The sequence below is a fragment of the Equus asinus genome, unplaced genomic scaffold (genome assembly GCF_041296235.1).
Source record: "Equus asinus isolate D_3611 breed Donkey unplaced genomic scaffold, EquAss-T2T_v2 contig_658, whole genome shotgun sequence".
Lineage (NCBI taxonomy): Eukaryota > Metazoa > Chordata > Mammalia > Perissodactyla > Equidae > Equus > Equus asinus.
This window is the reverse complement of record NW_027225358.1, coordinates 26,851-36,735: the sequence shown is the minus strand read 5'-3', so window position 1 is coordinate 36,735 and position 9,885 is coordinate 26,851. Positions and strand designations below refer to the sequence as shown.

General features: G+C 59.6%; 1 protein-coding gene across 1 annotated transcript; it reads right to left on the bottom strand.

Moving 5' to 3' along the window:
* Positions 1-370: 370 nt before the first annotated feature.
* On the bottom strand, positions 371-3,813 carry LOC139044189 (ral guanine nucleotide dissociation stimulator-like). The gene is made up of 7 exons (XM_070503716.1): positions 3,787-3,813; positions 2,940-3,008; positions 2,422-2,496; positions 1,803-1,835; positions 1,304-1,425; positions 1,007-1,098; positions 371-672 (listed from the first exon to the last, which is right to left on the bottom strand). Exons 3-7 carry the CDS (start codon positions 2,437-2,439, stop codon positions 611-613), a joined length of 327 nt encoding a protein of 108 aa, XP_070359817.1. The 5' UTR covers positions 2,440-2,496; positions 2,940-3,008; positions 3,787-3,813; the 3' UTR covers positions 371-610.
* Between the last annotated feature and the right edge of the window lie 6,072 nt (positions 3,814-9,885).

Sequence of the window (9,885 nt, the reverse complement as noted above, 5' to 3'; positions counted from 1 at the left end):
AAAAGGCAGCCACTGTCCTGGGCAGGACGTGTGCTAGGGACAGGCACGTGCTACTTTGACAGACACACCCAGCTTAGTGGTTGTGGCTCTGGCTGAGAAAACGCCTCCAACCGCTTAGTCCCAAGAGGTCGGAGGGGCCATCTCTGCTCCTGGACAGGGTGAACCACACTGCAATGATCCTGTCCTCGGCGGGAGGGGCACTTGGGCAAGTCCTTCAGTAGCCAGGGAGGGGACTGGCACTTCTCCCTTCTCCACATAAACTGAGCCGCTCACTCTGGGAGATTTCTAAATTCGAGGAGGAATGTGAGTTTCTGGATCTGGTTTCCATGAGTGCTGCGAGCGAAAGACTCACACCTCCACTCCCAGGATTAGAAAGAAGCAACAATTTAATATAATACTCAAACGGAGCATTTACCATTGACAACAAAATATGGCCCCGCCAAATAGGGAAATAGGTGCTGGGCAAAAGGGGGGAGGGGGAAGAGGGGTTGGTGCCTTCTCTCGTGGCCAACAGGGGACCCCAAGAAACGGATCACAAAGTTCTCCTCATCAGAATCAGGGGAGGTGGCCCTGTGCACCCTGAGTGTCAATGCTGTGTCCCCGCTGTAGCTCAGCTGGTCTCAGGAGGGTCATCGACCACCACCACTGGGCCCTTGGTTGGGGGTCTGGTGTCTGGAGAAAGAGAGGCATTTCCTGAGCGACCTGCCCTGGAACCACAGTGCACACCCCATCCCGGCCCCCACTGCGCTCTGTGCTCCAGCCCTGTGCTCAGTGCTCAGTCAGCCAAGAGCACCCCATCTGTCCCTGACACAGGGGCTGATATTTAGCATCACCCACTTCACAGAGGAGGAAACCAGTCCCAGAAACGTGAGTGCAATCGCCCAGGACGGGACTGCTCAGCAGTGGAGCTGGAACCCAGGGCCAGCTGTCTGCCTCCCCAGGCCCACGCTCAGCCTGAATGTTTCCTGAGCCCATGGTTTCAGCCACTGCCGGTCTGGACACTCACTCTGGCCTGAGCGGTTCTTCTTGCCTTTGAAGAAGAGTCGAATCTTTCTGACCCAGTGGTATCGGGGCTCCAGCTGGCAGGACAGGCTGTAGCTACAGGACAGAGCGGAGCTGGGAGCTCTCAGGAGCCACACATCACATGTGCATCCTGGAGCCTGCCAGCAGCTGGGGTCGAAGGGCCCCAGGGGTCGCCATGCAATCGGATCAGGGGCTGACCATGGAGCAACGGCCATGGGCTCTGGAGCTGGTCAGCAGAGAGAGGCTGCCCTGCCCTCCCCCAACTCCTGACCCGACTCACCTCTCCTCCTTGCTCAGGGGCTCCACGGCCTGGAACCAGGCCCCAAAGTGCTCGTCGGGCTGCACGGTGTACAGATTTGCAGCCTCCTGGAGCAGCTCGATCTCGTCCATCAGTTTGAATTGCTAGGACAGAGCAAGCACAGGATGCCCACAGGGCCTGAGTGGGGGACCCTGCAGGGCTCGTGGAGGGGGTGAGGAAGGGGGCAAGGGGCCAGTCTGGGGCCTTTGCCCACTTGGGAACCCTCCCTCCCTGCGATTCCAGTCAGGGCTTGCCTGCTCTCACACTTGGCCCAAAATAGCTCCTCCTCCAGGAAGGAGTCTTTGATGCCAGCCCTTCCCCCACCCGCCAATGCCATAGGATCCCTAGCTCTGTATATCGAACTGTGCAAATAAATGTCCCAATCCAAATGGGGATTGGGCCAGAGGGGGTCCTGCCCACTGCGGGGGGGTCTCTGATTTCCAACCCCCACCCTCCCCACCGGGAGGCCGCAGCCGCTTACCTCATTCCATTTCCGACAGTTGAGCACATTGCCCTGGAAAGCAGACAGCCGCAGTCCATCAGAAACAGCCCCCTTGGGCCAGCACTAGCCCCCGTCCACACCTCTTGCAATGTTGCACTACTGCCAGTGGGCAGGCCCATCCAGAGCCCGGACTTGGACCTGGGCCAGTCTCTGGGCTCCAGAGCAGGGGGCGCAGAGCAACTGAGGCAACAGACCTTGTGACCCAACCCTCTCTGATGACACGTGGGGAGACTGAGGCCTCAGGCAGGAAGGGACAGCTCAGCCTCTGATGTGCTTCCTGACTGGGAGGGGCCCGACTTCTCTTCCCTCACTGGCAGGGCCAGAGGGAGAGGCTGAGTCCAGCTCAGACACCACCTCCTGCGGCCACACAGTCAGGCAGCTCTGAGCCTCAGCAGCCCAGGGAACCTGGACGGTGGCTTATGCAGAGCCTGCATCACCCACTGGGGAGATGGGCCTGACACCCTAACTCCCACACGAGGCTGGAGGCCCTGCTGAGAGGACCTTTGCCAAATGCAGAGAGCTCAGGGCTCAGGACAGGACTCTCTCCTCCCCACCCTCAGGAGCCTGAGCCCCCGGACCCACCTCCAGGCTCACTCACCTCCACATAATCCTCCATCGTAGCGTCCAGCAGCTCCAGGGAACGGAAGAACGTCACCAGGGAGGGGACGACACCCTGTGCCGCCATCGGGATGGGCATGGTGATGAGCTCCCGCTCTCAGGTGCCCCCATGAACCTTCCCCTGAAACCCCTCAGCCCAGCCTGCTGCCCACCCCACGCTCCCACACAGAGCAGCCTAGGATCGTCGGGACACCCCAACACACACAATTCCCTCCCCCGCTTCCGTCCAGGAACACCAAACTCCATCAGTCAAGTCCCAGGGCTGGCTGTTGGCCCCTCCCAGGGGCAGTGGCCCCTGCCCTTCCCCACCCCAAATCTGCCCTGCTGCCAGCCCTTCCAGGCCTCCTCCTGCTCACTGCCACTGCAGGCCCGTCATGCTTGGCAGCCACAGCAGATTCGCCTGAGGAGGAAGGCCCCTCTCCTGAGGGAGGTCTCCAGCTGGGAGGGGGAGCCCCCTCTCCTCTGACTCCTGGGCCCCTCCCCCACAGTCACCCTCACCTGCTGCCGCTGCCTCTCCTGGGCTCCCTGGCGGGCCCTCTCTGCAGTCTTTAACACGGAGGTCGCCTCCTGTCGGGGCCGAGGACAGGGTCAGTGCGCCCATACTCCCCTCCGCATGTCCCCCAAGGCCCCTGATCTCAGACCCTGGCCATCGGCTCCAGTCCCCTGCTGCCTCTGCTGCTCCCACCTCCAGGGTGCTCTGATTCTAGACCAGTCCTGGCTCCAGGACTCAGTCCTGTGTGACCTTGGGCCTGCCCAGGCCTCCCTGGCCCTCTTTCCTCAGCTGAAAAGTGTGAGGAGAACGTCACCTGCTTCCAGGAGTCTCCTGAGGACTCAGAGTCATCTGCGTGTCATCACTGCTCTCCCCTCACCTCTCGAGGAGGAGCCGGCACAAATCTCCTCCCGTTCCTGTCCTCCCTTGGATGGTAGCACCCCGCTGGGAGGCCTGCACCGCTGATCATTTCCCTCCACTTCCCAGAGGAGGAGACGGAGGCCCCCAGAGGGGCAGTGACTGGCTCAAGGACCCACTGGGAGAGGCCGCTCCCCGTGCCAGCTACAGGCCCTGTCCCCGCTGCCTTCACCCCAGCCCTGGCTCCAAATCTGACCAAGGCCCCGACCTCTGGACTCCAGGGGTATGTCCAGACCCCAGCTGAACAGACAGGGAGGGGGAGGGCAGGGTGTCTTGGGGGACCTGGCCGAGTGGCCCCGGCCTGCCCCACCCTCACGGGGCTCTCTGACCCCCAGCCTGGGCCGAGCCTTGCCATAGCCTCACCTCCTAGGATCCCCTCGGGATGCCCCCCTCCCCTCTCCTTCTGGCCTCCTTCCAGATCTCCAGCCTCCAGGTTACCTGCACCAGCAGCTCCCTGCTCACGCGTTTCTCTCTCCTGACCCACTTCTTCCAGGTTCGAGAACTCTCCCTGCGGGGTGGGGAAAGAAAGAAAGAAAGAAAGCAAGCAAGAAAAACTGTGGGATGCTTGAAGGCAAGTCCCATTTATTTGAGAACCCAGCAGATCCAAACTGCCTGGGACCTGGATGAGGGATTTCTCTGGGGTGCTCTGAGCTCTAAGGTCCCCATGGGACTGCGGAGGGGCCTCTCCTCTTGTCCCTTGGGGCCTCCATTCCCAGATGTCCCAAACAGATCTCTTTGGAACAGTGTTGGTTTCAGCTGCATAGAGGCTTCTGTTGCTGCAAAGGAAACACCTGAGAATCTCCACCTGGGCTCAAGCCAGGATCTGGTCTGGAAGGAAATGAATCCCTGGGACGGAACTGCTGGCCGAAGGGCGCTGAGAGACTCAGAGACCCAGCACCCAGGTCAGTCCCTGTGCCCGGCATTCGCTGTCTCCCAGGTGGTCTCAGCTGACTTTGGGGGACATGCCGGCCCAAATCAGGCTGCCTGGGCCACCTCACCCTCATGGTGCTTGGCTGGAGAGCAGACCACCCACTACCCACCTGGAAACTTGTCCCCAGGTGTCTTGGAGACGGGCAATGGCAGGGCTCTGCAGGGCAGAAAGGATTGTGTGGAGGGAACAGAAGTTCCCGAGGCATCGGCACTCCTGGGGAAGCGAAGAGATGGAGCTGTGAGGGGGAGCTGAAGCTCTGCTGCCTCTGGTTTCTGTCCCCTCATGGACTTCCCCTGTCCTGGAGGAGACACATGTCCAGGGAAGCCAGGGAGGGCACACCTGCCACCCGACGAGTAACACTGCCAGGCGCAAGGATTTGTAGCTCAGCACAAGGGAGGAAGTGAGCTTGTCCCCACTGGGACCTCAAGTCAAGGTCAACGTGGCCCTGGCATGAGGGTCAAGGGACAGTCCAGGGACTAAGACCCCAGACTTCAATCCTGAGAGCAGAGAAACAAGAGGCAATTCTCACGCATCCAGACAGGGCGTGCCAAGGCTTACCTCAGCCACCCTGATCCACAGCTCAACCACCCTGGCCCTGTCCTGTGCTGTCATGCTCGCGTCCCCAAGGCAGGTGACGAGGATGCAATTGGCCACGGTGTTGTCGTGCATCACAGTGTCACGGACGGTGGGTGCCAGGTAGTCTCGTTCCCTGTTGTCGCGCTCGGACCAGATGGAGCCGAGGCAGTGGGCGGGCACCAACGTCTTGAACAGCTCCTGCAGAAGATTCGGAGTGTCACCCGGTCCTGCCGCACCCCAGCTCGGCGTCCACAGTCCCCCATAGGACCAGCAGGGTGAGATCAGAACTGGAGCTCAGGAAGCAGAGCATGTGGCCTGAGGCTTGTGGGATTCCCTGGGTTTTGTCTGTGTCCACTGAATGCACCCAGTCCAGGATGACCCCGGACTCAGGACTGTGGGGAAGGGAGGGGACATTTGCTCCCAGCCCTGTCTCACTTCCTCCAAGCTCCAGAAGGCAGCCCACACATGCCCACCAGAAGGGCCATCATCCACCCATCCCAGTGCCCCTCGGGTCCCACTCCCCATTCCCATGCACATTCCCCCCGAGGCAGGGACAACCCCCAGCTTTGTTTGACTGTCTCCACTGGAGTCAATACACATCACCTTCCTGGTAAGTGCTGAGGCTGTCCGGGCCACCTGCGCAGATGGGGGATCCACCCAAGGACCTGGCAGCACTTCAGTGAGTGCCCATCCCCCACCAAAGGGCCAGACTCTGCCCACCTTCCACTCTCTCCCACCTCATTCATCGGCACAGCCACCCTGTACAGCAGGTGCTGAGTGTCCGTCTCTACCGTCCCCTGTTCGCTAGGGGACAGCGAAGGCTTGGGGAGAAAGAAAGCTGCCCAGGTCACAGTGTTGATAAGGGAGGGAGCAGGGATTTGGACCCAGATCATCGGAATCCCGAGCAGGGAATGGCAGGTGTGGGGCGGCTCATGGCACCGGGAAGGCAGGGGCCACCCACCCCGCGAGCTCCTCTGCTCACCGCAGCCATCCTCGTCAGCTGCTCTGCCACCAGCTGGGGAGGGAAGTCCAAGATGTTCGGCTTCTCCTCCCGCAGCTGGTCCTCGGTGGTCACGGCCCAGGGGCAGCTGGGCTCTGAAGCTGCCTTTAATGATGGCCCTTGCTCTGGTCCTGGAGTGGCTGACTCAGGGGCTGCTGGCTCCAGCTCTACCACACGTGGTGAGACTGGAGGTGCAGCTGGCTCCAGCCCGGGGGATGGCACTGGCTCTGGCTCTGGAAGTGGCAGGAGCTTTGGAGCTTGCTCTGGAGGAGGATAAAGAGAAAGTTTCACCCACACACCTGACAGTTTCTATGCCTTTCCAAAGATAGGAAGGGCTCCACTGCCTCTAAGGGAACGCTAGCCCATGAACCTCAACACAGACAGTCTTCCCAGACTCCAGTCCCCTCACCTTTCCGTTCGGCCTCAATGGCCTTGAGATGCTCCAGGTGGCCTGGCAGAAGGTAGGCATGGCCCTCCACGTGGGAGCCACCAAAGCTGACGTGCAGAGTGGCCAGCTGCAGGGTCCAAGAGGGAAACCGCAGGGGCTCCCTGCAATCCTGCCCTTGGCCCAGCCAGGTTCCCAGCAGGAAATAGATAGCACTGCGTGGAGGCAGATGGGCCAGAGAGTCAGTGGCCTGGCCTTTCCTTAAACACTGCCCTCCCAAGGCACTCATGTTAGCATCTGTGCCCCTGTGCCAGACCCTCCCCCTCCAGAGGAGGGCCCCATCCCAGCCCTGAGCCCTGGCTGGCTGTCCTGGCTGTGGCAGGCCTGCTCATCCAGCAGGCTGAACACAGAGTCTGTGAGAGTCTCTTGTTCCCACCGATACTCTCCTCCCCAAGGGTCTGGACACAGCCCACCCAAGCCCTGCATGAATGTGGGCCACTGGAATGAAGACTCCAGCAGACTTGGGAGCAGCTTGCTCACACACCTCCTACTATGGACCTGGCGGTGGTGCTCACAAGGGGTGGATGTGGAGAAAGGGAGGCAGGAGGGGCTGGGACTCTGCTGGGAGTGGGTCTCTAGTGAACAACGCAGCCCAGCCTCCCTTCCAATTCTCAAGGGGCCTGGGACCCATGCACAGCTCTCTTTGAGTCCAGTCCTGCCGGAGTGGAAGCCACCAGAACTCAGCCCTCCCATGGGAATCACAAGATGGGTGAGATGCAGGGTTCTCCCAGGCCTGACCCGGCCACAGCCTCCATCCTCTCCCTGCACCCTGTTTGCTAGAGACAGGAGGCCGTCCTTCTCGACCCAAAGACCACTCACTTTGGGAGGTGGTCCTGTCCTCCAGCATCCCGCACGCATTGGGCCAAGCTGCCTCCATGTGTCCCAAAGGGGATGAGGGCATCGCCCGGGATGGAGGGTAGATGGGACCTGTGAATGATGTCAAGTGTGACTGTCTGACTCTCAGATTAGAGGGGAGGGCCAGGGAGGCTGTCTGCTTCAGTCACTGAGTGACACTTAGTGTGTCCAGAAGTCCTGCTCAGAGTAGGTCCTTCATAGACATTGTTGAATGATCTCCAACCAGAACCACCCCGGGTGTCTGAGTGGGCCGGGTCCCCTCTGTGGCCCTAGAGATCCCTAAGTGGCTACACCAAGGACAAGCACCAGGACCAGCTGGATGGCATCTCAAACTCCTTGACAGGGTGCTCTCCAGGTGCTTTTCCAAACTCAAAAAGCCACAAGCCAGTGAAGGGAGAGGAAGACTACTTTCCGTGGGGGACAGAGAAATAATCACCACCAACAACCACAGCATGGCCCACCACCCTCTCTGCAGAGCCGGGCACCAGGGCAGCACCTGGAGGGCTGATCCCATTCATCCCTGGGAGAAGCCTAGCAAGTTCATCCTCTGCCACCCCACCTTTCAGAGGAGCCAACTCAGGCTCAGAGAGATGCGGTGACATTCCCAAGGCAAGACACACAGCTGGCAGTGGGCAGAGTCACCACTGTGCTGAGGAGGAGGTGGGCAGTCACCTGGGAAACAGCTGGTCCAGCACCTGGTGGGCTGTGCTGGAGCCTGAGTAGCTGCAGAGGGAGGTGATGACACTGCAGAGGACTCTGCTGGGGAAGGCTGGCAGCACAGTCTCTGAGAGCCTCTGCATCATGCCTGCCTGGAGGCCACGCATCCTGCAGGCCTCAGTGACAGACAGAGTGGACTCATCTTCACTCTGGGTGGGACGAGGAGGGACACAGAGTCAGGGTCACCACTGCGAACCACCAGTGTTATCGGGGTCTGCAGCTGACCCAGGAACTCCTAGCCCTTCCAGACATCTGCGACAGGAGAGCCAGGGGTCCCAACTCAGCAAAGTTCTGCGCTCTCAAAGTACAATCTGACTTTGGTCCTGCGAAGGATTCCACATTGATCTCCCTCAAGGCCATTTGCTTGCTGAGGGACAACAGAGCTCCCTCTGTGAAGAGCACCAGCCCAGTGAATCCTCAACAGACACCCCTCTCTAGAGAGGAGAACAGAGGCTTTGGCATGCCAAGTGGCTTCTCTAGGTCCTGTGGCTCAGAACTGAGAACCGCCCAAAGTGAGGGCTGAGGGACATCCCCTCTAACTGCCTGAGGCTTCATCAGACCCTGACCCGGAGGGAAATGTTATGTGGCCACCTCACCCCTCCCAGGTCTGGAAACAGTGTACAGGGCAGTGACACGTTCTGAGAATCCCTTTGACTTCCAAACACGCTGATGGTTATTTCTTTTACATTAAAGGGAGTTTGGAGACCCTCGTTATCAAGGTTTCATTTTCAAAAAAAGGCAAAATTCAAAGATACTCAGGGCCTATTGGGAAGCGACAACGACAGCAACGTTTTCTCTAATCTTCCTAGGAAAATGCAAAGAGTGCCCTCCTACCCTCCTATGCAGCTGATGGGGAGGAGCGGAAGTCCAGATTCCTTTGGGAATGGGACTGTGGGACATTCATGGGGGACAGCCCTGTTAGGGTCCCAGGAGAACGGCAATTTGAGGTTGGATTCTGGGCCTGCCCTGGTCATCTCAGGGGCCTGGGTGGGAAGACCCCTCCGTGCCCACTCTCACCTCAGAGCTGCCCTGGTTATTGATGATGGCGCGGTGCAGCTGGTCCCTGTCCAGGGAGATGGAGTACCCGAAGCCATCCGCCAGATCTTCCACCACCTCCTGCGTGCAGCTCTGCAAAGACAGTGCCCGAGAGCCGGGCCGGGATGTCTCAGGCACCTGCCTCGACTTGGCCACAGGAGGAAACCCCCGCACAGATCAGGTACCGAGCAGCATCTGCCTAGACCTCTAGCCAGGGAGGGAATGAGATGACACCTGGAGGGCTCGGGACTAACCTATGGGTAGAGGAGCTTGGTTCCCAGCACCCACTCTCCCATCCTGCTGGCCACCACCTAGGCTGGGAACACGACACACTGCCAGGCTTCCAACACCGAGCAAATGGCTCCTGCCCAGGGTGGGTCCCCGCTCAGCACCGCCGTCCCTCTCTCACTCCCCTCCGACACACAAGGAGGCTCAAATTGTTGTGCGGGTGGCATCCAGTTGTGGCCTAACCCTGTTGGCTTTCCCTGTGTTACCTGAGTCCTCCTCCTGCCAATTGGACAGAGGTGGTGCAGGTGAGGGGCAAGTCAGTGTCTATAGTGACTGAAAAGGCTCTTTTTCTTGGCCTTCCTGAAGCCAGAGCCTCCACAACTCGGGAGACAGCAGGAGAACATCCTCTTGTCTTCAGTGTCGCCACTCAAGTGGGCTCGATAGGATGCTATGTCTAGATTGTGGGCGCCTGGAGACCAGTGTGCTAAGTTGTGTTGGGGTCTGTCTCCAAGGAAGTGAGGTCACTTCCTCAAGTTTCCCTTACCTGGGCCCCTTCCTTCAATCACACCCACCAAAAACCTCTCTGGGATCTTGGCTGCTCACCCTCCTTGCCCATGTCACCTCCAGAACTGTACACAAATAGCCAGCACAGATCCCAACACAGGACCTTGTGATGGAACCAAGGTTCCAGCTTGAGGACATGCAGCTGAGTTCCGACCTCTTTTTTCCTACAAGCTCTGTGTCCTGGAA

Bases quoted from the DNA above. Each gene is read 5' to 3' on its own strand.
- LOC139044189 (XM_070503716.1), bottom strand. The intron at 1,426-1,802 runs GTAAGCGGCTGC...GCTCTGTCCTAG, and splicing joins ACTGTCGGAAATGGAATGAG to CAATTCAAACTGATGGACGA. The intron at 673-1,006 runs GTGAGTGTCCAG...CTCTTTCTCCAG, and splicing joins GAAGAACCGCTCAGGCCAGA to ACACCAGACCCCCAACCAAG.